Raw genomic sequence first — 26,855 nt, 5'->3', positions numbered from 1 at the left:
CTCCCCCTTGGTGCTCCTCCCTGGTGCTCCCCCTCGGTGCTCCTCCTGGGTGCTCCTCCCTGATGCTCCCCCTTGGTGCTCCTCCCTGGTGCTCCTCCCCATGCTCCTCCTCAGTGCTCCCCCTTGATGCTCCCCCTTAGTGTTCCTCCTGAGTGCTCCCCCTGGTGCTCCCAGGGAACCCACTGAAGTCCTCATCCCACTGCAGGGAAAGTCAGTGAAGTTATAACCAAGTATCTTCTCTCAAGCCGCACACTAAAGCGGAGGGTCAGACTGTAAGCCTCAGAGGAGGGAGCTTGTACCTTCACTGTTCTGTCCCCAGGGCCAGGTAGATGAGAGGTGCTGGATCAGTACTGGTAGAAAGGAAGAAAGGAAGGGAAGGAGGGAGGGAAGGAGGGAGGGAAGGAGGGAAGGAAGGAGGGAGGGAAGGAGGGGAAACTCGTTTCTCTAGCTTGCTCTTTCTGTCTCTCTGTCCTGAAGTCTGGTTTTCTGCGGATGTGCGGAACATTCAGAATAAGGAAGTATAAAATAGTTACTGTGTATATGTAAAGGTTTTCTATCAAGGACGATAGCAAGGAGTGAACAAAAATCACCAGGTAGGCTGGACCTGTGGCTCTCCCTCAAGGAGCAGTGAGAACACACCACCAGGCCTGGAGAGTGCACACCACTGACCCAGGTGCACCAGCCAGGAGCGTCCCTCCAGGGCTGGAGAGTGCACACCACTGACCCAGCCGCCCCTGCCACGTGCATCCCTCCCTGAGGCAGGCGAGGTATTAGGGAAGAGTGGAAGAGTCACGTGATCTGAAAGAAAGCGGAGGCTGTCAGGAGGACAGGGGGGCCACCTGCTTGTCTGGGACTTCCCTGGCTTTAGTCCTACATCTCGGGGCCCCTCCCTGCTGAGTCCTGGGCAAACCTGGATGATGGGTCACCACACGGAAGATCCCAAAGACCTTTCCAGCTCTATAAAGCAGCACCCCTGTGAGATCACAGGAGGGAAGCAAGTTTTCCAACTGACCCCCCGACAGGCGAGATGCTGGGCCCAAAGTCCCAGCACCGGGGAGGCTTGACGTGGGGCAGGAGGGACAGAGAACAGGGCTGGAGCCTGCATGTGGCTTCCTCCCAGATACAGAGTGTCACCGGTAGCCTGGGAGTTAAATCTAGTCTCTGACAGACATACTTTGCCTTGAAGGATGTTCAGAACAACAACAGGCAACGCCAACCCCAACTCACACCAACCCAAACGCACCACTTAAAAACTCTCAAATGATACACTGGGAGACTTCACACAAAGAACTGGGATTCCTCCTCTCTGGAATCTGCTGGGGACAGGCAGGGTCTCCTTGCTTTGCCCCGCCCCTTTTCTGTCAACTGCCTGGCGCTGGGAACACCTGCCTTTGTGATCTCTGATAATTGGCACCAGCATGCGCCACTGGCTGCAAATAAACATCCCGGAGAGTTCTTCCTGATGCCAAATGCCAGTGTGTAAGGGATGGCTTCTAGGTACGGGTAGGTGGGGGATGACTCCCTAGCAAGTCAAACTCATCCACAATCCATTCGGACAAACAGCGCTTTGTCATGGGGGCGCAACAATCTGGGTTGGAAAATATCTGCTTTTTGTTTATTTTCCCAGCTCTCAAGGGATGGAATCAGCCCGATGGAAGCGCTCCGTGTGCCTAAATATAACATGTGCCTCCTGCACGTAAACAAACAAATAAACAAATACATGAACATTCCAGGAGAAAATGTAATAAAACCCCGTGTAAGCACGTTCTGCATAGCCCTGGCTTCTGGTGGCGATCAGCAGTCGCACGGAGTTCTATAAAACCCCAAATGTGACATGCGCCTTGGGTGGCTGCATCTCCCTCCCCCTGCTGGGTGAGCCTCACCTAACATTTACTGTGGATTTAATAGGAGAACACGCCAGGCGCTGATTTTCCACAAACTCCCGATCTTCCAGAGCAGAGTGAGGAAGGGAAGGGCCGCACACCAACTCCTCTGCTGTTCTGGTTCCCTCACCCCATCCCCTTATCTCCGTGGCCCACGTATCGTTTTACAAACTGCCCTGCGATTCTTGCAGGGCGTGGCATCATGACTGATTTAAAATCCCCGCATTGCTAAAACTGCATTGTTCTTCATCAAGTTGAGTCATTTTTATGTGAAGTGTCAAGCTCCCTAACAAATAACTCCTGCCAGACAAATCAAGTTGCTCGTCTTAGAGCCGAGGCTAAATAGTTTATAGCTTTAATCTGCTCACCGAGGTGTGCAGTCTATGACAGTAATTATAAATGCAAGGAGAAATTATAGCTGAATGCTTTAACTGCATTAGGAGCTGTTTGATGAACAATCACAAGCGCCCGCTCATCTCCAACAATAGAGGGCAAGTTAGTGTCAATGCATTAGAGAGATTTCAGTTCTGCATGGCTTTTTCTCCCATTTACCAAGGAATGTCACTTGTCTCCTAGAAAGTAGAAAAAAGCATCATGGAAAGCTTTAAACTTGATAGTTAAAAAAAAAAAAAGACAAAGAGAAATGCGGGGAAAACTGTTTATCATGATGACTTCTTTTCCTCTGTTTTGTTTGGCAGTAAGTTGGGTTTCAAATTAGCTCAGGGAAGGTAACTGCTTGTTTACTTACTGGAGGCCTTTAAAAAAAAAAAAAAAAAAAAAAACCCGAAACCTCCCTGAGCCATTTTGGAGCTGGCTTCATAGAGAAAGACTTCTCTGTAAATGAAGGGCAAGTTCAAAATCATCGCGGGGAGCAGTCCCGGCGCCTGCGTGCGCCTCTCCGCCAGGTTCTGCTCTTCATCTGTGCTACCTAGGCTAATGACACAATTTAGCTCTTTATTTTCCCCTCCTCACTTTCGCAGAGAGACGTTTTTAATTTAGCTGAAGAATTACACAAATGTATTTTAAAGACATAAATCCATATAAAAAATATGAGCTAATTAAAACATTGCACTCCCTGTCGCTCATGGATTTTCAATTTAGCGAAAGAAAAAAGAATTGCATCTGGTTAAATGAAAAGATGATACCGGTGGCAGATTGGAGTAAATGAAAAATAATGTTACTCTATATTAAAGCGCCAAATTATACACGTCAGGATTGAGCATTCAAAAGTCCAAATGAGGAGGAAAGTGCAGTGGAGGGCCGTGCCCCGGGAAGGAAGGAAGCCAGATCGCTGGATAACATGCCAGCCTTAGGAAAGGCAAGCCTGGGTTTCTTTCTGCTTGAGAAATGCTACAGTCTGTACTTGACCCTGTTCTCTTGATTCTCGTTTTACTTTATCCAAAATGAATTCCTGAGAGTCAGGATGAAGGTTAAAAAAAAAGAAATCTTACAGAGACACAAATGTTTTCATTGGAATTTGGGTGATGTCTTGGTTAGAGACCATACGAGAAATGTACACAGGGGCATTAAAAACAAGAGAGAGCGAGTGAACAAGATGTTTGGCTTCACCTTGCAGGTCAGTCCTGGGCCCCTGAGTTGCAATAATTAATTTATAGCCAGAGCCTCCCAGAGGCCCAGGGGCACCCATGTTCTTCTCTCAACTCTTATGCACATGACCGAAACCAGGAAGCAGGAGAAAGTTGATGTGTATTGGACAGTCCTGGGTTCGAATCCTGTCTCTGTGTCTACTGTGTATTCCTGGACAAGTCATGCCACTCTTTGAGCTTTACTCTCTGCACAATGAGGACGATACGAATAATCAGAAAGTGACCGTCTTGCTGTTGTTGTCATCCCAATAAACGGCAGGTGGAGGTTCCCCGGGGGCATCCATCAGTCCCACCTCATTCTCTGCGGGGTCTGTATATTGCAGGGGAGGTTGCCAAACAGGTAAGCGTTCCCTGAGGCTCTGTCTAGAACTGGCTCTTCTATGACATCCTGGGCTTTATGAAAAATAATGACATTTATTCAATTCTCACAACCTTCCTAGGACAGGGATATTATGTCCACATTTCACAGATACAGAAGTGGCCACATCGTAAAGAGTGGATGAGTTGGGGTTTGAACCCCACGATTTTCCCAAATGCTGCCTCTGAAACTGCTATTCCCCTCATTCTTCCTGGGACTGGGCAGCATTTACCCTAGAGGTGGCCGTCTATGAGTCTGCCACTGGCCTCAAATACAGAACATGTCCTGGTCATCAGTTTATGCCCTGGGATTAGCACAATGCTCACCACAGAACCACGGCTTCCCAGACATGTTCAAATGGGATTGTGGGGCCCTGGGAAATTTATGCAGGATATCCCTGCCTTCATTTCCTTCTTCATAATGTGGTTGCATCAGCCCTTACTTCATAGTGCAGCTTATTAAAATAAAGCAAAATAATGTTTGTCAAGTGTTTGCCACGAGGCCCGGCACATTTTGCTATTATACCCGGCATGACTATTTCCATTGCTAAACAAAATCTGGTGCATGGTAAAAGCATGACCAATATCTGTTAAAGGATGTGAGAAAGGAAAGGAAGAAGAAAAGAAGGAAGGAAAGAAGGAAAAAAGGCAGGAAGCCAGGCTGGATTATTTAATGGAAGAAAGAATGGTTAATGTCTCTTACAGATAGTAATTAGTCCGAGCTCCTGCAGCACTTCCCGGCCTGCCATGTAGTCCTTGCTGTTAGTGATCCAGCAAATAAAAATATAGGAGGCCCAGTTAAATTTGAATCTGCGATAAACAATGAACACTTTTAAAGTGTAAGTACGACCCATGTGATGGCTGGGCCATATTTATACTAAAAACGTACCTGTCATTTACCAGCAATGCAAATGTAACTGGACATCCACCCTGCATTTTATCTGGCAACCTTACATGCTTCTCACCCGGAACATGGGTTTTTATCAAGCCATCCACAACAGAAGTGGCAGCTCACTGGACTAGAATACATTCCTGCCAGCGACTTCAAGGCTAGGTGTGCTGTTAAACTTGTGCACTGTGTTACACGGTAATGACTATAATTTCAAGCCCTTATGCATTTTAGACTCATTGATTTGCTCTCTGTTTAATTTCTATTATTCAAGAGCATGTGGCTTTTAAAGACATATACAGATGCATATTGAAATTGTTTTAGATTTCGTATGTCTTAAAATAGGGATGCACATTTAATATTTCCTAATGAATTTTTAATGAAAAGTTGCATTTCATATTTGGCAGAGCATTTTGCAGGATTTAAGATATAGCCAAGAAAGGAAAGAAAATCCAGGTCAAAATGTTCATCTTTCAGAAAGCAGATGTGGTAAAGCTCCCAAAGTTTCCGTAAAATGTTGACCAGGCTTCCTAAAACACCACGTCATTGTACACCAGGTGTGCGATCACGCACACCAATGAAGATTCGAGTGCCAGATAACTGGGATACCATTTTATGACCAGCTAAAAATATAAAATATGCATACGGTAATTCTAAGCAGTGGGTACAGTATTGCATCAATGTCCCCAAAGTGGAGGCATCCTTTCCTAGGCGACCAAGTTTCCAAGAAGCCCCCCTTGTACAGATGGGATAACCCTTCAGGCCGATTGGAATAGTTTCAGTATTAACACGAACACCCCAGAACCTGCACCATCTTTCCTGTATATACAACATACATCCACTCCCATTGCTTTGAGTGAATCTCAGATACTCAAACCTGGTTTTCTGCAACCTCTGGAGTATAGCCTGAACATGATTGTGTCAAGATGGTGCTTGAGTTTTGTATAACAACACTGCTTTGAAAGTCCAGATCAGAAATATTTATTCTGTACCAATGCAGGGAGATGCAGACATAGCTCTCTTATCTACGTATCGAACAGATTTGAAAGTGCCTTTTGTGTCCGTCTTTCCAAATTATTGGCTTACCTTCACGCCCCTAGAACAGACATTATACATTTCAGATTTCGACTAAGGATAGATGCGAGCTTTTTTTCTTTCTCTCTCCCTATTTACATATCCCAGTGTTTTGGCAGTGATAGGAACTTAAAAAAATTATTACAGACCTAACAGGTGGAAAAATTGGTCTTTATTACAGCACAAATAAACATTGCCTGTTTGTCCTCATCACCGTGGTTTGGACCCACCTCTATTGGATCTGAAACATCTTTCTTCTCTCTAGGTATTCTGTGTATGTCCACCTTTTTTCTTTTTAGGACCAGAAAAGCATAATAGCAAATTATCTAAAATTGAAAATATTATCAAGCAAACAAATCGAACGCCGCAAAGCCCCAAGCTCACGCGTGGATGAAATGGATGCACTCTGGCTGTTCCTTCCATAGCGTGAGCTAAACAAATCATGCTTGGATAGCAAGAGGTGAATCTGCCAGTAACACATTTAATTATCATGATAAAAACATGCAAACAAAAAGGATAGTCTTCATTTGGGCCCGGATAGCTGTTACAGTTATAGGATGATTCCCCCTATAAGAAGCTTACATCTCACCGAGGGAAAAGTCCAGCTCAGATATTTTAACCTTTTATTTCCTTCTGGCCATCCTCACACTCGGTCAGTCTCCCTACCTGATGTGTGGTGCGCTCAAAGCCACGGCATGCAAACACCCCTCTCCACCTGGGACTCTCCTAGCATCCTGCCCTCTTGGCTTGTTCTGAAAGTCTCTTATTTATAAACAAATGCTCTGACAACAGGGGGCTGTGGGCTTCTACGTCACACTATCTTTAGGTTGTCCTAGCTCACTGTGGATTAACTAAGTAAGGGCAGATGTGTCACGTAGCATGACATCAATAGATTTAGTTCAGGTTGGGCCCCCCTCATGGGGTGTGGCCCGAGGTAGAGGACAACCTGATTATGTGTGAGTCCCCTAGCATGTGGGGGTCTCAAGCTGGAAGGGAGAGAAAAGTAAATACAAAAGGGGACGTGAAAAAGATTTGTTAAGACCCAGCCCGGCTTCTTCTCAACATCTGAAAATGTCTGGTGAGACTTAATCTGCTGCAGTCATCAACCTCGGTCTCTGTCCTCAGAGATGGTTTGGGCGTTTGTGCCTCCATGAGGCATGGAACTTCTATGATAAGTGAGGCAAATTACCTTGAAGCTGTGAGGCCCCCTGCACATTGACAATAGGTGTGCAGAAAGCCATTTGTTTATTTATGTACAGTGAAATCTCGAAGGCATGCATTGCATCTATCTTTGTTAAAGGTAGACTTGGCTATCTGTCTATCCTTAAGAAAAGCAAAAAATGAGAGAGAAGAAAATAAGCTTCTGCTCTCTTCATCTCAGTGTTCCGCAGAGAAGAAGTTTTAGCTACCATCCCGTCAAGGACGTGTGCTCTTTCACAGCAAACTCAGTGGTGGGGGTAAGCAATGGAAGGGGGCGAAAGGTGGCCATTGCTAAAAGTGAACAAAAAGCGCTAATGACTAGTAACAGTAATACAGACAGCTTTAAGCTACTCAGGAGCTGATTAAAGAAATCTCTGTAGAGTGAGTACTTCTAGCAACTCTCCAATCTTGATTCTGTCACTCAGCTTTTCATCACTTAGCATCGCTATGGGCAGGTGGGGCAGGGAAATGGGATAGGGAGGGAAGTTAGTAATTATCAGCTAAAGCAGGGGTGTCCTTGGCTGGACGCTGGAGGTGAGGTTACCTTGGGTAACGCAGGGGAGGCCTTAAACATCATCTCTCTAAACCCATTCATTCTAGTCCTCAACTCTCAACTGGAGGGCTTGAGAGAACGGTTAGGGCTTATTTTTCACCTTCTGGTCCTTCATCAAAATACATCCTACTCCAGCAAGCTACTCTCCTTCTTGGCACTGGGAGACGGTCGCTGCCTCTGAGCAGACCCGTCTCCCGCCAAGAAGCTCCTTCCCGAGGCCACGGCGGCAACCGCCTGGCAGCAAACCCGTACCTGCGGAGCTATTCTTCATCCACGTCTGTTACAAACTGTGAATGGTGCTCGGGTGACTTGCTGTGCGTTTTGCTTAGGTGGAGTTTTACCGCATGTTTGCTCACAAATGTCCGACAGCACAACTTACACTTGAATTTAGAGTCTGTGTCCTCTTCGCCAGCTATTGTCTCCGGGGACCTCTGAGCCGACGATACCCGGGAGATCTCCTGCTCCACCTTGCTCTGCTGATCCACTGCCATTCGGGTCATATCCTTCATTTGGAAACCCAGGTGAGATTCCAAGTGACTGATGTAGGTAGAAGGGGTTCTGAACTGGGAGGCGCAGTCACTGCAATAAAAGATAGGGTGGCCTTTGTCCATGTTTTTCAGAAATTTCGTCCCACCCGTTTTCCTAAGCTGGTACTTGACGTTTGCCAGCCAGTGGCTGATTGTGGTCATGGAGAGTCCCGTAAACTTCGAGATTTGCATACGCTCTTGCGGGCCCAGATCAGACAGCAGGTATTTGCCCTCTGATGTCTGGAAGAGGCTTGAGGCGAACTGAGCTTGCAAGATCAGAAGATGCTGAGGGTTCCAGTTGGACTGCCGGCCTTTTCTCTTATGCAAAGTCGACACTTCACTGGAGACATCCTCGAAGCGCCTGACATCCATCTCCAGCTTCATGGGAGGGACTCTCGAAGAAGCAGCGGGCTTTGGGGTGGTGGCTTTGGGGAGGACCTTGACCATGTCGGCGATGTCAGACAGAGCGTGCTTCTGAGGCGGGGACGTACAGGATTGTGCTTGCGAGGACTCGGCTTTCTTGCTTTTGGATTTGGTCAGGTCGATGGGCTGGTCGTTGTTCTCAAACAGATAGCGCCTGGACACGCTGGCCGGCCTCGTGGATGCGGGACTCAACACTGGCTTGTCCATGACACTGAGATTCGACTTGTGAAACATAGACATTGTGCTTGAGCTTGGGCTGGAGCAGGAAGGTGAGCGCAAGGGTTCGGTGGCTTTACCCAGGTGATTGTTCAAGACGGACTGCAGGGCACTGAGCGGGTTGATGCACGGGAGGGCTGCGGTGTGGTTGGCCAGGGCACAGCCATTGCTAAGAGAAGACGTGGGCTCCAGGGACTGGGGTTTCTCTTTCTCACCACCCTCCTTCATCAGCTTGTCCTCCTCCTTCAGGGGACACGGCTCAGCCTTTTTGGGTTCTACAGGTGTTTCACTTTTGGAGAAGGACTCCCCCTCACTGTGGCTGAAGGGTGAGGCCTCTTGGTGGGGACTTTCCTTCCCACACTCCTTCCCACCTTCCTCTTTGTCCTCCGACTCCTTCTTGACCTGGGTGTATGGGGCCAGGTTCGTGGGCACAGGAACGAGCGGCATCACCTTCCACTTGGGTGCAATGGGCCTCAACTTGTTAGTGAGATTAGGTCGAATCTGCAGGACCTGCGATCCCATGGGCAAGGGCGGCTTGGTGCCCTCGGACAGCTGGTAGGCCGCGTGGATGCTGGGGTACGCGCTCCAGCTCGGAGCCCCGTTTTGGGCTTTGTTGATGGCTGTGGTAACAGTATTTTCCAAAGATTTCAAAATGTCCCCTCCACCTTTCGAGCCGTCTTCCAAATCCTCCTCCCTCAGATACTGGTATTTTACTGTAGGGTCTAAGGGCTTTTGCAAAGGGTCTTCATACTCTTCACTTTTCACGACTTTGTCATCCCTGCCGGTTTCCTCCGGTCTTTCTCTTTTACTCTCTCTCTTCAGCTGGGTGGTGGAGGCTGTACAGTCAGATGCTGAGTTACTCGATGGCTTGGGGGCCAGGGAGTCGCTGTTTGGAGCCTCCGACAGGGACTGCATCTTCTCCACCGCCAGCGGGTCTAACACCAGCTGCTTCCCCTTCTTGGAGGCAGAGCTGGTGACCTTGAGAAAGTGACCGGTGACCATCATGTGGGTGGTGAGCTGCTGCAAGGTGTCGTGGGAGCTGCCACACTCCATGCACTTCAGGATCTGGGACTTGCAGGCCTCGAACTGCCAGGTGTAGCTGGCGCCGTTCTGGTAGCCGTAGCGGTTGTTACAGGAGGACGCCTGCAGGGCGGCGCTCTTCTGGGCGGGAAAGGACTCTGCAAAGGACCCCGTGGTGGAATCCGGGGAACACGGCCGATTGACGTCAAAGACGCGTTTCTTCGCCGGGGTGACCATCTTCGAGGAAATGGTGGGTACCGGCTCCTTCAAAGGCACTTTTTGGTAATGTTTTGTTTTTATCATGTGGACGCTCAGGTCTTGGAGGGAGTCGAAGGAGTCGCCGCAAAACATGCACTTGAGAACCTTCTGAGCGTCCTCCCTGTCCATGTCCTGAAAGGCCCTTTTCCGGGGCTTGGAATAGCTCGTGGGTCTGAGCTTGTCCTTTTTGCGGTTGTCGTCTTGGTAGTGGCCCGTTTCGTTCATGTGCACGGTCAGCTCGACCAGGGTGTCGTAGGCGGCACTGCACTGGCGGCAGCGGAACCTGCTGGCGCCCGTGAACACGGTGCCGCACACCTTGCTGTTCTGCCGGTACAGCTGCACCGAGCTGAACAGGCTGGGCTTCGACACGGACCGGGAGGGCAAGTTCTGCTGCAGGCTTTTGGACAGAGCGTCTTGGTGCCAATCGAAATCATTCTTGCTGCTGCCGTTCCGGGCGTCACAATTCCGCCGCTCAGCACTGGACAGCTTGAAGCCGAGGCCCAGGCCCGACCAGTAGGAGTCAGACAAGATGTTGGCGTAGACGGCCGTCATTTTATCCATGCAATTGTGGGCTTCGCTCGGAAGCTTGGGGAGAGGGTTTGCTTTCTTGTCCGAGGCATCCCGGCCACAGATGCTCTTGATGTCTGACACCTGGTCGCTGGCATCGCTCAGCAGAGATTCATTCTCAGCGTCCTGATTGGACAAGTGACTTCCCGGAGAGTTCTGGTAGCTGAAGCAGCCTTTCTGCTCCGTGCCTGTCTCTACCTCCTCGTCTGTCCCCGTGTCATTGCCACCCTGAAATTGAGCCACGGAACCGCCGTCCTCCTCCTCTTCCTCCTCTTCTTTTATTTCCTCCTCCTCTTTCAGCTGTTCCTCCTGGGCATAGCCTGCAAGAGACGAAGGAGCAGAGTTGAAGTAAGAACACCACGTTCCGTGCTCCATTCCAGTCCCCCCACTTAGACGGAGAGTTTTCATGGCGCACTGAACAGCAATTTAATCTACACTTTTATGAACTGTGGGCAAAGGAGACAGGAAAAGGCCAAGTGATGTCTTTTGTCCCATCTATTGCCTTTTTTTTTAAATTGGCAGGGGTCATAATTCTCTATCAATGCCAAGAATCCCAAGTTAGTAATTTTTGTGTTTAAGGAATATCATTCTAATAGTTCTAAAATGGGCCAGTTGCTCGATTCACACGTGTGACTTTTAGGAAAGCTGGATTAATATGTAAAAATCCTAGTAAAGTCATGTCTCTACAGGGAAGAACATCAGCTGATTAACAAAAATTAAGACTTGACCTTTGGCACCTCAGTGATAAAGTTTACCAGGAAACTTGGGGGTACTGGCATCCGATCATCTACATTGATCATTTTTGAGTGCTCAGAAGTAATCTCGATGCACAGCCATTCTATTCGGAATACCTACTATCTTTTTTGCTATAACATTTTTATTTGTAGAGAATCACGCTGAAAGAAAGAGAGATTATGGGGTATGCAAATAAAATCTTCCATTGAGAGTTGAAAAATTATGTGTGCTCAGCAAATATGATGATTTAAAAAGGAAAAGCAAAGGGTGTTAGAAGGGGAGGTTTGGTGACTATCCTATTATTCTCAAACAGGTTTATGAAGACCTTTCCACACAAGGCTGAAAATGCCCTCTCGATCTTGTGCCTGTAATTTCAAATGCACTGTGATTTGTGGGCACCCGTCACGAGATGCCAATTATGTGTTTGATTTGTAGATGTGGGACGCTATTGGCGATGCATGCTTTCCCTTCTCTGGGAGGATTTAGGACCAGTAATTGCATAGGGAAAATGAGGACACGAGAGAACGGATGCAGAGGGAATTAATGGGCAAATATCCGTCAATGAAGATGGGGAATGTGACTATTTATGTCCATGGGCTGATTTTCCTCACCTGGCCCTTTCAGAGCCATGTGGATAAAACACCCCCAATCAAGTACCAAGGAATAGTGGGTCTAGTCTTAGATTTGCATGCCCTGCATGCTCTCAATGCCATATTTTCCTTGTGAGCGTCTATTTCTCCTCTCAGGGGCAGGTGGCTGTTGGGGAAAACCCCGAGAGCAGGGTCTGTTATTTGTAGTCACCTCGGACAATGCACTGGAGGTCTGCTCCGTGAGGCAGGCAGAGTCAAAAGAGACAGGGGTCAGGGGTTTATTAAGAATAAGGCAACGTCTAGAGTTAGGAATTAAGTCCAAAATCTGCTCCTGATGAAGGCGAAGCGTATTTATTGAGCAATGACTCTCTTAGGGACTAAGCTAACCACTGCAAACACATTCTTTTGTTTCTTTGTTTTTGTTTTTGCGACAGTCTTATTATGTCACCCTGGGTAGAGTGCTGTGGTGTCACAGCTTACAGCAACCTCAAACTCTTGGGCTTAAGCAATTCTCTTGCCTCAGCCTCCCAAGTAGCTGGGACTACAGGAGCCCGCCACAACGCCCGGCTATTTTTTTGTTGTAGTTGTCAATTGTTGTTTAGCAGGCTCGAGCCAGGTTCAAACCTGCCAGCTCTGGTGTATGTGGCCAGCGCCCTAACCACTGAGCTACAGGCGCCAAGCCTGCAAACACATTCTTTTATTTCATCTAATATCTGCATGAAATGATACTATTATTATTTTTTATTTCAGAGATGGGCAAACCGAAGTATCAGGGTAAAGAAATTCACCTATGGCAACACAGCTTGTATTGCAGAATCATGACACAGAACCAGTTCTGTTTGATGAGAGAAGCCAGGGAGGCCCACTCTCTTTCTGTTACCAACACAGTGAGTAAGAAAACTTGAAGCAACCCAAAGGTTAAAGGTAAAGCAGTAGCATTTCGCTGAAGTGTCACTAACTAGAGAATCGCCTTGGAGAGAAGAACTATGAGAATGCTGGACCCATGACCCCACGCTGCCCTGACAAGGTGACGTATAAAAATCCAGGCCAGCCACGAGTCTGATGGGTGCGTTCCTTATTTGATTACCATTGGTGTGGAGTTTGTGCTTTCCCAGCAAGCCCAACGTGCATTTTTCACTAGATTGGCACTGCTGGTCTTTGGTTCCATAAATTGATTTGAAAAAATAAAAACCACCCCATCTAGTTCAACAGCCATTAATATGTAGTCACTATTACTTGCAAGAAAACTGTCAATGTAAAATAACCAAATTAGACTATTTTAACTTCATGCTTTTTTTTTTTTCTGGATTAATTTATATGTTTTCAGAATTAGTGAGTGAAGTTCACAGAGAAAGTCTATGTTACACAATTGATCAGTGGAAGTTGTTACTGAGCCAAGTAAAATACTCCAAAGAATCAGGCAAATTGTATCAAGCAAACAAATTTGATCAATCATTTCTAAGAATGAAGAGGGTGCTGTTACTCTAGAACATACCCTGGGTCACCACACATTACACAGGTCTGTTCAGGCTAACTAAGACATGCAAGGGTGGACAATTAAGTTTGCAAACTCATCCTAGAGAAATGCTACATATCTCATCGCCGAGTATCACAGTGGTCACCTTCAGAGTCCTCCCCTTGGGCATCTGTCTGGCCTCATAGAGTGACCACAACTGAGGGCAATGTTATCCCAGCAACCAAGAAGTGTATGTGCTTGTGTACACACACACGTGCACACAGGGCAAGTGAACAAGTCTGGGGAGTGAGGGGATTTCTGTCATCTTAACTGGCTGAGGGTGTGGCTGGGTTTTATTCATCTCAGTATTTTTAGGGCCTAGCACTGTGCCTGATACTTAAAAAGAAATTGGGAAGTACATCATGCTGTTTTGTGTGCGTGTTGATGAATTATGCATGCACACGTATACACCCCCCCTACACACACACACACACACACACACACACAATCTGCCCAGCCAATACAGTCATTTTGAAATAAGGAGAAAGGAAGTGTTCTTTTTTTTCTCCTGCTGACATTTGGAAGCTGAGTTTTCCGGACCAGCTCAACCTCACAATCCACTTTGTCCTTCTAAATGGATTTCCCAGAAGAAAAGTCGGAGACAGCAAACACCTCCCCGACAATACAGATAAAATTTTCTGCTTAATTAGGCATTGACATGTTTACTATAACCTTTACAGAAGAGTAACTCGTGCTGAGAGACCCTTTTTGTCTGCTTTCCTCTGCAGAACAGACTAAATCTCATGCACCCGATAAGGTAACACGTTGAAAAGCCTCATACAAAAAGTGCCAAAGCAGCCGTCAGAGTGAGTGTATTTTAACAAAGGCTGAGGGTTCCAAGGAGTTTTTAAAAAACACATTTCAATATTATACATTTAAAACCGTTCACTTGACTTAAGTGATTTTGTTTGCTACCGGCAGTGGAGGCGAGAGAGGGGGAGACAGCCAGAATATGGGTGATCTGGGTGTAAAGTGAGTATCTCTCTCTCTCTTTCTCTCTCAATAGTTTCTTTTTTTTTTTTTTTTTCCAGTTTTTGGCCAGGGCTGGGTTTGAACCCTCCACCTCCCGCATATAGGCTGGCTCCCTACTCCTTTGAGCCACAGGCATCGCCCTCTCAACGGTTTCTTTAACAAGACCGTGTCATCTGTAAATCCTAGTGCATGTGGATGAGTGGCCAGTTTATTTGTATGAATTCTTACATGACAAAAGAAAACTATCAGAATTGTGCCAGGGCACAGGAAGGAAGGATTCTCCCCTGCAGACCCTCCTGGTTGATTGTGGGTGGAGGATCAAACAGGCTAAGATTCCCTTTTCCAACCTAAATTTCTGGTTCCATCCTTTCCTACTGCTTGACTCTGGACACACAAAACGTCCCCATTTCCAGGTAACGGATGCAGGAGCAAACCTGGTAAAGTCTCTGACCAAATGACTGAGTCAAAGGATCATTTCTCTTCCACTTTGTGGGCACCGGTCTAGAGTGGGCCACCAGACCATCTCCTAGATTGCACAAGGGGTTTCTGTGTCTCATGGTCTAACTGCTAGAACATCCTTTGTAAAATGGACTAGATCATGATGTTCCTGTTTTAACTTGTGCCACGACTTTCTGTCGGACTTCTAATAAAGTTCTAACCCTTAGCATGAGTCGGAAGAGCCTGCAGGACTTGGCTTCAGCCAACCTCTCTGCCTCATCTCTGAGTGCTCATGACCTGCTCTCTGCACCTGAGAAACAATGGCCTCTTTGCTGCTCCTTGGGACCAGCTCGTCCCCCTCTTGACTGTGTCCCTCTGGCGCTGCAGATTCTCCTGACCAGTAAGTCCTTCCTTTGCACTGTCCCACAGGTCCCAGCTCCAATGGTTCCTCCTCAGAGAGGCCTTTCTGATCAGTCTCTTCTTCCCCGTGTAACCCTCGATCACATCAGCCAATCTACTAAAATCCTGGTTGCACATTTCAGACTCTGAAATTAGCTTGTGTGTTTATCAATTGGTTGTCTTCTCCCACTGAAGGCAAAGTTGAAATATGAAGATTGAGCAACTTAGTTCTTGAACTCATCCCACAAAAAGTCCTACATACCTCATGGCTGAATATCCATGATAGTCACCTTTGAAGTCCTCCCCTTGGCCATCTGGAGACTGCAGTGATATTTATCTATGGTATGTGGCACTTTTTATAGGATGAGTTCATAAACTTAATTGTCAGATCTTGTACGAAGATGGCTCTGGTGGCCATTCCCAAAAAAGAGTTCCAAGATTGCTTTGAAAGGTGAACCATGAGCTGGTGTCAAGGCATAGCTTCCCAAGATGAGGACCTCAAAGGTGACCATGGTGATGTTAAGCTGGGAGGGCTATGGCACTTTTTCTAGGATGAGTTTGGAAACTCACATCACCCAACCTCATATCTATCTCCACGAAGGCAGAGAGGGCTTTGCCCCAGTGCTCAGATTCCCAGACCACATCCTGATGCAGAAGAATGTCCGCAAATCATTTGAATGAATGAATGATTATGCAATGGAAGGGGATTATTCCAGCTCTACACCTCAGATTCCCAGACCACATCCTGATACAGAAGAATGTCTGCAAATTATTTGAATGAATAAATGAATGAGTGAATGAATGATTATGCAATGGAAAGGGATTAGTAAGCTGCTAACCCTGGCTCCACACCTTAGCACTGCACGTGGCCCCTTCATAGGTTCCCTTACAGATCAGATGGGAACTATAACCATCCTCATCCACTTCACTCAACGTTAAAACCAGAATATCTTTGCAGAGCAACCCAGCCACCCATTTCTTGCTGCTTAACCTCTCTGAGCTACAGATTTATACTCACAAGGACTGCAAATGAGCAACGAGAGTGCAAAGCCTCAGAAACGATGCTCTTTATGCGAACAGACTTTGATTCAACAAAGATTCACACATGGGGGCTTTGAAAGTGGGGCCTAGTTTTGTCATGGACAAAGTCCATTACTGTGTTTCCCTGAAAATAAGACCTACCCCAAAAATAAGCCCTAGCAGGATGTCTATGCATTTGTTAAATATAAGCCTTACCCCATAATAAGACCTAGTGATGGGCGTGGCTGTGCAGCATATTTGCATAGCCCCGCCCTGCATTTCCGAGCAGAGCAGTAAGGAAGACTGGAATACCTTTTATCTGCCACAGCTCCTTTCTCTGAGAGCCATTGGCACTTGTGCAGGTGCGTGCGTGTGGTAACCCCTGTCCCAGGCATCCTATTGCACACATGTGAACGACTAGAGGAAAGGAGTTCACGCATCACTAGCACCAGCCCCATCAACAAGGTCAGCTGCCCCTGTCAGGTTCCAGAAGAAGATGACTTAACTACATTTGAATAAATGTGGATTGTTGTATTATACTTAATAAAAATAAGACATCCCCTGAAAATAAGCCCTAGTGTGTCTTCTTGAGAAAAAATAAATATAAGACAGTGTCTTATTTTTGGGGAACACGGTAGCTGTTCCAGGATACACATTACACAAATATGAGAGTGGTCTTCTCCTGAACACCCTGTTTACAAAAAGAGAATTGCTGCTGGGGAAAAACATGGTATCTGCTGCAAACCTGCAACTGTAATAGTATGTGGGTATAATTTAGAAATAAACTCTTAAAGTTTAGTAATTTTCTTTTACAGTAAAGGTTAAAAGATAAGGAAACAATTGTTTTAAAAAAATCTTACCCCTCCAATTGTTCTGAAAACCTCTCACTGGGATGATTTAAATGAAATTGTGCAAAATAATTCGTGGGTGATGTGACGTTAAAGATTAGATTTTTGCCAGGCATACGTTTTTGTAGTTGCCTTGAACATCCACAGTGGAGTGTTTACGGTAAAAAACATTGACAGTTTTTAAAATGGCAGAAGAGGTGGGACACGTATAACCTGGGAACAATTTAAAACTCAAGAAGGCTGATTTTCAAAAAGTAAACCAGAATTCAACCAAGACCTCATTTAAAAACATCCCCGATGGTGACAGGATCATTTTCACCAATCTAGCCCCCTAAATGACAGTTTAAAATCCCAGGAAGATTCCACAGTGTGCAAGGCAGACATAAATGATAGGATTGCGAGAATTTCTCTCCATGTACCCAGTAGGTATGATTTAAATGATGACTCGGAATAAGGCCTCCCTGTCATGAGTCTCCAGTGTTTTGGTGACTGTGGTCTAAAAGTCTGTTAATATGTATATTATTATTGGCACTAATTGGCACTCTTGTTGGCAGGCTGAGTAAAGAAATACAGGATTTAGTGCGTGCTCAAGGAAGCTAAGCTGTAATATTTTCAATGGTGGCCCGGCCCAGACTGAGGCCTCTTGAAGGGCTGCGTCGAAGAATCCAGCTGTTTTGTGGTTTCGGGAGGGTGGGTGGCAGGTGAAAGGTCCGTGGGAATCTCAGATACCATTCCTGAGCATGGATTTCACTTGCAGAGAACCCAGGTACCCTGAGCCCAGGCCTAGCATATTTGCCATCCGGAGAAGGTATTTAAATTCACACATCTTTCTAAATAGAAATATTTTCAAAGAATAGAATTTGACTTAATAAAATTAAAAAAAATCAATGTAATACTCCATATTGACAAGATAAAGGAAGAAAATTTTTATAACCATCTCATCAGATATAGATAAGATAATTAAATTGTGTTTTTGAAAAAAAAAAAGAATAGAATTCATGGTGTATGGATTTTTACGTCTGCCATGCCACATGTGTATACTAGTTAACTCAGTGTGACTTATACACAGATCAAGACGGAAGGGTTTGCTCTTTCCACTTTCTGAGTAGATTTCTTTGTTTCAAGGACCACTGAAAGATGCTCTGTGTGCAAGGACACGGGGGCTTATCCTGGGCCCAGAAGCACTCTGTGGAGACAAAGAGGGTGCTTGCTGGTCAAAACCCACAGCATCTCTTTTGAAAAAAATTCCTGAAGACCGTTCAGCTAACTGGACTATTTCACATGTACGATGGATAGGTATGAGGTATGGACAGTATGCAAACCAACACCTGTTTCCTTCATGCACTGTGGTCGACACTTTTTAGGCCACTGTCATAGCTATGTGGACTATAAAGCTGTTTGATGATCGTGCTTTGTGACCTCTGCATGTCTGGGTCATCAGCAGAAATGGTCTAAGCTAGTTTAAGTCAGGGGAAGTACTGTGTTTCCTTGAAAATAAGACCTACCCCCAAAATAAGCCCTAGCATGATTTCCATGCATTTGTTAAATATAAGCCCTACCCTGATAATAAGACCTAGTGATGGGCGTGGCTATGCATATACACTGTATAGCTATGCCACACATTTCGGCACAGAGAGGAAGACAGCCCCTGAAAATAAGCCCTAGTGTGTCCTCTTGAGAAAAAATAAATATAAGACAGTGTCTTATTTTCGGGGAAACACAGTAGACACTCTGTCCTCCCTGTGGGCGTCCTCTGTTATTCATTAAATCAAGAACCATCTACTCTGCAGCTACCTCACACAGGACAGTCCAGGTTCACTGGACTTCCATGACTAGTGAGTCTTCTAAGGCCAACAAGAGTAGAGAGATGAGTTCTGGAGAGAAGTTGGGCACTGAGGTTGTAAACAAAGCGGCCATGAAGAGGTCGTGCATTACTGGAGGAAGACAGGGGACTTAAATGGGTGAGGTAGGCCAGGCAGAAGAAAACTCATCTTTAGTATGAAGGCAAATAACACAGGGCCCTCAGTTACAGCAGTGACCTGGAGGGGCTGTGGGTAAGTGGAAACTTTACATCACACCAAAATCTCAATGCTGCCACTCAAGGAATCATCATGGCCAAACCATGCAGATGAAACCAAACATGTCACAACCTTTGAAGCCAGGGGAACCAAGGGGGCCCCAGGAGTTGGAGAATCTGGAATGCTTTTCTGGTTCTCTCCCCCTGTATCAGCCTTTTGACCTCAGTCCCCTCATCTGTCAATGCCATATAGGGCTAATCCCAAAGCCACTTTTCTAAAAGGGTTCTCACCCTTTTAAAGGAGGAGGTGAAAGAGCAAGTGTATCGTACACCCGGATTTTTCAGGTCAGATGCTTGGCTGAATAACGTTGGCACCACCTGGGAGCAGGTTGGACACGCAGGCGCTCAGCCCCACCCAAAGCCCAAGGAACGGGAATCATTTAACAAGATCCCTAGGGGATTCCTGTGCTCGAGAAAGTTGGAGAAGCCCTGATGTAAACTGCAAAACCGTGGATTCGTAGGTATTGACCACCCTCCTTCTCTGTGCCTGTGTTCATAAGTGTGTGTGGGAACCGGCTGTGTGAAAAGAGAACACAACTTTGAGGGTTTCCAGCCCCTTTCTGCTCCAGAGACCAAGAGACTAAAGGCCTGTGTTTCACTTGCTTCCAGTTTATACTGGGAAACACCAGCCTAGACAGAAATAAATTGCCAATTCAAGGACTGATCAGTTAATGAATAGGTAAGATGGCCCTTGGCCTGGGCAGTGGGGAGAACGTGGTTCAAATCTGCCACTTCCTGCTTAATGTGATAATGGAAAAATTACTGAAACTTTCAAAGACACAGCTTCCTTATTCATAAAATGAGGATAATAATAGTGTCTGCTCCGTCAGATTGCTAGGAGTCCTGACTATGGGGAACTGTATGAAATACTGAAGCCACTGACGGCTGGACCAAGTTGACTTTGGCATTCTCCGTTATCCCTAAATCTAATTCCAAGCCAACAGCCTTGAGACGGTATTCGCATTAGATAAGAACCAGCTTTGTACTTCGTATGTGTCATGCATGAGAAAAGCGCTTCCTCCAGTTTGGGGTTTGTTATTTAATATTAAATCACTTGCACAAGAAGCCAGCGGTATGTGTGCCGGGAACTTCCGTAGAAGTGATGTGCGGACACCACACAGCAAGTTATGAGGTCATTACCCATAATGATAATGTCTGCAATCTTCAAGAAATAAAGCAACCCACCATCTGAGGGAAAAAGGTCTTTTTCAGAGGCCTCGGGCTTTGCATTGAGAGAGATGACTAATGCTCGAAGCAGAAGGTTTCCAAGAAAAATACTTTATACTCAGCTACCTAAAATTTCAATCCCGCGTGTGTTATTATTGGGACAGGTCTTGGTGGCAGTTTAAAAAAGCAGAGCGAGAAAATATTCATGGAGAAGGGTGAGAAGGGGACTACTTCCGACAATTTTTTGGTGGCTGCAGTTGAGAAAGCATTATCTTTATAGTATCCTCACCACCACCCCCCCCCCCAGGGAGTCATAAATCAGAAAAAAAGGAGAAAAAGCAAAACAAAATAGGAACAAAGAAATGAAACAATAGGACTGAGATTTTTCTACCAAATTAAGATCGTTAAGCTTTGACTTTACAAGTGGTAGCAACTATTTTCAGCAAAGTGTGCACACTTACTTTCTATACATTTTTCCCCCCCACATAAGGATATATAAACAGCCTCACACATAACACAGTTCTTTCCAAGACTGGAAAGTATTTTTTTTTCTTTTGTTTTTCTTTTTTGCCAAGAAAAGGGACAGTGAATCATTGTCCAAGATGACCTTCAGAAAGTCTACTAAGCTGATGCACCATCTGTATTTTTTCAGACATGTATTCCAATTTTACTTGAAATAACATCATTAGCACAGCCATCCCACAGAGCTAGAAGGTGATTTTGTTTCTTTCTTGCCTGGCTTGAAGTCAAACATCTTTTCTTTTCTTTCTTTCTTTTTTTTTTTTTGGCAAACGCCACTTCTTTCTCTGAAATATTTCATGCAGATAATGGATAATGACCACTTTTCATTGCCTTTTCTCGAAAACGTCTAACTGCATTAGCCAGGAACGGACAAATTTTAACCTGCTTCTTTTGCTGAGTTCATGGCTGTGACCACTTCCCGTTAAGAAGAAAGAAAGCCCACAGTTCCCACCGAGAAGCTAAATTGGCACTGTCAGAAAGCTGTCTGGCCCTTGCTTTTCTGGGGGAAAAGTCTTTGCTGTCTCTAGAAGAATCTCAAGAAGCCTAAGGTAGAAAGACCTTTCATGTCATTGGGCTAATTCCTCGGTCAGGGAAGGGTGTCCTGGCCCTGGCACCCTTCAGTGGCTCTGGCATTGAACTTCCAACTCATTCATGTTGGATTCCTTACCAAACATGATCACTGTCACCAGACAGCTTTCTATTCCTGCCAATTAGGAAAGGAACCATGTTTCCTCCAAGGTGTGATCTGATCGAATCCAGGGACTGGGCAATCTTTTAATCCAAGCTTTCAGGATATCTTTCAACTCTTTAATCAACACTTCAGTCAAAGAACTAACCACTCAGCGCCTAAATACATATACACTTGAACATCTTCAGTGACAGCAAACTCCCAGCTTTGAGGACATTTGTGACCTATTTCAAAACATACTAATAGCTAGCTATTATAATTTCTACTGAGAACAGACTTACAAGAACCTGTGGGCTACCTTCTTATACTTATTACATTGCTTGATCCCAACGATAAGCACTATCTCTTCGATTCTATCTTTACAGTTAATGAAACTGGATCGCAGAGAATATTAATTACATCTCCAGAGGTACGTGGCTGAACAGGGACCTGAATTTGGGTCCGTTGGACTTCTGTCTAGACAGGAGGCTTCCCTTTCCCTCTTGGATCTAATTCATCAGCCGATGTCAGTTCTATTTCTGAAGTTAATCAATTTTTTTCACCTGATCTTCTATCTACATCCCACCACCCTGCTCAGGCTATTTGCATCTCCTCCCAGGAGGACGCCGTAGCCTCCGCCCTGGTGGCCACTCTTGATGTCCTGCAGCCCATTGGTCAACATGGTAGTGACAAGGAGCTGCAGACTCAGACTTCTCCCCTGAAGCTCCTCAAGGGCTTCTCCTGGTCCACTGGTTCCACGCTCCATGGGTTGTCCCTGTGCTGACCCGCCTAGTTAGTTTCCATCTCACACTCATGGTGTCACCATCTTCTTTGTTTAATACTTGAAAGCAAGAAGTCTTCAAATTCTTTCCCTCTTCAAGGCTCTTGAAATTCTCTCTTACATGCAAAGCTCCCCCTTTTCCTACGTCTGAATCTTTCTCTCCCTTTCGTATCAGCCCCAGTGCTTCCCTTCAGAGGGATCACCACTGATCACCGTACTCCACCCACTTCTCCTAAATCCCCAATGGCCACATTTGTTTTCTGTCTCAGCTCCCCATGCTTCCCCTTGGTATAGTCCTTATCTCGTATGGTAATTATTTGATTCCCCTATTTACTGGATTGTCTTCTCAATAAAACTGCAAGCTCCCCAAGGGCAGGTTGAGTCTTTCTGGTTCACCACCATACCCATGGCCCACTTCACCCAATGATTTGTCGTATAAATGACTAAATAAATAAATGGTTGGTTCCACAAATCAATGAGGGAGTGCCATAACCATCAATGCCCACAAAACTAGACTTTTAGTCAATGGTGTCAATTAGCTTTCAAGCCACAGAGAACAATGACAAAAACAAAATCTTTTTAAAGCAATATTACTTTGGCTGGTCAAGATGTCCACATGGGGAGTTAAACTCATATTGTGGATTGGTCCCCCTAGGGGGGCAGAGGAAGTCAGGTAAATAAGTGATGTGAATTCAGGGGTCTTAATTCTGAGATTTCTTGGACTCTGCTTCTTCTCGCTTCAAACCCTACAATTCATTTGGCATGAGGCAAACCAAGAGCTCGTGCCCTGTAAAGACCTAATCTCTTATGTCACCTTTGCCCTTTAGAGCGAATGAGTTTACGATAACATTTTCTGGCAGTTAGTTTCTATAGCAGAACACACGACCCCAGGAACCAACTGGGTCATCATCACACTGTAACTCAGTTTTTTCACTGGGAGCGATGTTGTCCCTCCATCCTGTCTTCAGGAGACACATGTGACAATATCTGAAGACATTTTCAGTTGTTACAACCAGACAAGAGGGTGGTACCTGGCATCTAGTGAGTTGAGTAGAGGCCAGGGATGTGGCTAAACATTCCCCAATGCACACGAAAGCCCCCAATCACGGAATCAGTCAGTCCCAGTATGTCAGTAGCTCAGAGATGCCGCAAAGCCAAGCTTAGGTGAAGCTTTGGGAGTCACCTTGAGGAAGAGTGACATTCACGCCCTCTCCTGCTGTCAGTGAGCAGGAGGCTGCACAGAGGAGAATACTCTCTGCGATTAAAGAGAAACAGAGGGCGGGTATGCACAACACCACCCTTCGGACAGACGAGCATAAAGTCTGATGTAAGCTGCCTGGGTTCCAATCCCACCTCTGCCACGGCCCACATTGTCATCTGGAGCAAACCAACATCCTCTGCGGGCCTCCGTCTCTCCATCTACAAATTGGAGTCAATAATAGTACCTTCCTCAGAGATCATTTTAAAATGAAGTGAGATAACTGGAAGGAACCCAGAATGCCCAATGAAAATAAGCACTCAATACGCGCCCCCCTCTCATTGTGATTACAAGAACAAAAACCGAGTGTTTACGAGAGACATGATGAAGTTGGATTTCTCCAGATTTTTAGTATTTATTCTTTCAAGTTTGGGCTGAAAAGAAAAATTCATCAGGCTCCTAGCATTATGCTCAATCAGTTCCTTCTGGATTCATTTAAGTCCCCTTATCAGATGGGGTATTTTTATCCTACAGGAACGAAACAAACAAAAAAAAATTAATGATAAAAGGGATTAGCATTTCTAAACAACTCCAGTAACTCCGCCAAATAAATCCTGACCTATTTCAGTTCTTAATTAACTAGGTCAGCTTTTAAACGAGCCAACTTACATAAAACGCCAAGCCTGAGCTAGGGCCAAACCCAGACTGGGCAGTTGGATAAAGCAGTTCTTGGAAATGGCCCAAATTCTGGGAGATCAAGAGGTCTTCGATCTTTCTGAATCGGCAGTTTGAATAATAATCTAGTAGAAAAGTCTCCAGGGTATTATTATTATTTTTTTGACTCTCTGATTTTAGGTTAGGGCTAGCATAAGAACAATATTGTCAAGGCTTGTCATCTTGTCCCTGTCCCTACGTATAGAGGAGAAGAATAAACAGAAAAAGGCTTTAGGTCACTACGTCAGCCTCATCCGCCAGAGTACCAAGTCGGCCATTTCCCAGGAAAGTAGGAGAAGGCAGAACCATTTGGTGATTTAACATCTTCCAACGGTGAACAGCAGTGGATGGCTCACTGTCTCATCCCTAACATCCTTTCTGGCTTTTTCCCCCTCTGTTTCATTTTCCCTTTGTGGAGTATTTCCGTTTGCTCTTTAATTATTCTGGTGTTTGTTCTCAGCTGCCTCCTAAACTGCCCTCGTGAAAGCTGAATTGTCTTAAAAAATAATACCTATATGTATTATTTTCTTTACAAAATACGCACCGTTCAGCTTATCGTTTAGTTTACGTTTGGGAGTAAAAGATAATTTTTCTTTTCTTGGAGAAATTACAACACAAAAGAACCAGATGTTTCTTTCTGACTCGGAGGAGAATTATTAGACACAGGCTGAGTTATTTGAAACGTGTCTTTTTGTATGCAGAATCAAACATCTTTGAATGACTGGTAGGAGATACGAAGGGACTTTGCAGTTATAACTAAAGATAGAGATTCAGAGAGGACATTGGAAATTACCTGCAAATATTTCAAAATGAAATCTCATTCTTGGGCAATGCTGAAAAGATCATCCGTGTTCTAGGATATGTCACAGCAGACACTCTGGTTGCTTTCCAAGTGCAGGTGAGATTGGCCCTACCCATCTCAACATGGACCCCAACTTGTCTAAGACAATCCCCATACATAGTGGCTTATTTAAGTGATTCAGGCCTAATCTAAGTGAATAATGATTGGAATTCCCAGTTTGATTGGACAGTTAAGAAAGCGAAAGTTTTTCCTTTTTCTTTTTCCTGTTCTCATACACAAGCATAGGATCTCATGAACTGTCAGCAACTTCATGAGCATGAGAGAGAAGGCAGAGCCTATGAGAGAGCACAAGTCAAGAATCTGCTCCTTGATCAAACTCTACCTGAAGGTCAATGTATTTGTACTTTGAAATTTATTGAACAAATAATTCCCTTTACTGCATATAATAGTTTGGGGTGGGTTACTTGCCACTGAGAACTTTATAATATGCCTAATTAGTCTACACTCATTTCATAGTTTTGTGTACCTAACTTGACAAATTAGATACCTTTTTACCAACATGTACACATCAGCCCTGCTGTGTCCTAACATATGATACACATTGCTTTGTTCCCTGGTGTCTATAGTCTTTAGCCCCTAATAATTACGATGGGAAAATACAATTTTTTTTTTGTTTGACAAAGTATAAGGTACTTCTGTCCACTGATTTTCCACGATGCTAAGAAGCTCAATACTGTAAAATCTGGGATTAGGGCACATAGTCAAGCATCTAATCAATTGTTACTTACACATTAGTTCTTTCCATTTCCAACCCTACTTCAAATGCCATCTCCTCCCCCAAGGCCTTCTCTACTACCGGACAAATCAAATTATAATTCTTGATCTCACCTCGCAGACGGGAAGCTCTTTAAGAGCAAGGAGGATATCAATGTTAATCTTTGTGTACCCAGCAGCAGGAGTGTTGGGGCACATGGAAGGACTCTCTCCTCACCTACTCGGTATCCTATGACCCATATGACCCTGCACGTAGCCAGGACTCACTTACACAGAACAGCAGAGGCAACATTTGTTCAGGGAGGGTCTCAGATGTCCCAGAGGACACTGAATTAGAGACCCTGGTGGGACCCCACCACTTTTTCCTGTGGCTTTGTCTGTCCCTAGCCTTCCTTTATGATGCAGCTAGGGGTGGTAATTTTGCCACAGGGGGCAGCTGGGAATGTCTAGAGGCATTTTGGTTGTCACCCTTAGAGGCAGGGGTGCTCCTGGCATCTGGTGGGTAGAAACCAGGGATGCTGCTGAACATCTGACAACGTGCAGGACAGCCCAACATGGACAGGACTGATCCAGCCCAACGTCGATCAATAGTGCCAAAGCTGAGAGACCTGGCTTGGGAAATCTTTCTCCCCAATGTGAACAAGGAGGCCACACATGCAGGTGCCTATCTGTCTCACTAACTGGTTTACCCTGGGTGGTAAGTGCAGTTTTTGAGGTAGCTGTTTCCAGTTTTTGTCTAACACCGTCCATTTGCCACGGGGGCCTCCGTGGCAGGAGTGCCCTGCTCTTGGGCTTTGGCAGTCTGGTTGTGTTCATCATCGAACTCACCCCTTCCTTCCCCTTCATGTGAAAGTAGGTGGTTCAGCTTATTTTATTTGTTAAGGCATAAGGTCAACTTGGGACTGATGTAGGAAGAGACATGGTCGGGTCCAGGCTGTATAAATCTGTCGCCTCACAGGCATGTCGGGAAGGAGACAGATCCTGGTCCCTGGGGGTTTAACTGTGTGAGACTCCAGTCCATCCGGACTGTTTTCCAACACACACCTCTGTGTGTATTTATC

General features: G+C 45.5%; 1 protein-coding gene across 3 annotated transcripts in view; it reads right to left on the bottom strand.

Annotated features, from left to right (window-relative positions):
• Nucleotides 1-26,855, bottom strand: part of TSHZ2 (teashirt zinc finger homeobox 2) — a 449,031-nt gene that overhangs the window by 168,900 nt on the left and 253,276 nt on the right. The window contains exon 2 of one of the 3 annotated variants that reach the window (XM_012803923.2): nucleotides 7,816-10,894. In XM_012803923.2, coding sequence (XP_012659377.1) covers nucleotides 7,824-10,894 — 3,071 coding nt within the window. In that variant the 3' untranslated portion in view covers nucleotides 7,816-7,823. Of the gene's footprint in view, nucleotides 1-7,815; nucleotides 10,950-26,855 lie in introns of those variants that run through there. The other 2 variants (XM_023511929.1, XM_023511928.1) reach the window with 2 other exon arrangements.

This window comes from Otolemur garnettii, unplaced genomic scaffold (genome assembly GCF_000181295.1).
Source record: "Otolemur garnettii isolate 467f Iridium unplaced genomic scaffold, OtoGar3 scaffold00023, whole genome shotgun sequence".
In the NCBI taxonomy this organism is placed as follows: Eukaryota; Metazoa; Chordata; class Mammalia; order Primates; family Galagidae; genus Otolemur; species Otolemur garnettii.
This window is presented reverse-complemented; position numbering and strand designations above follow the sequence as displayed.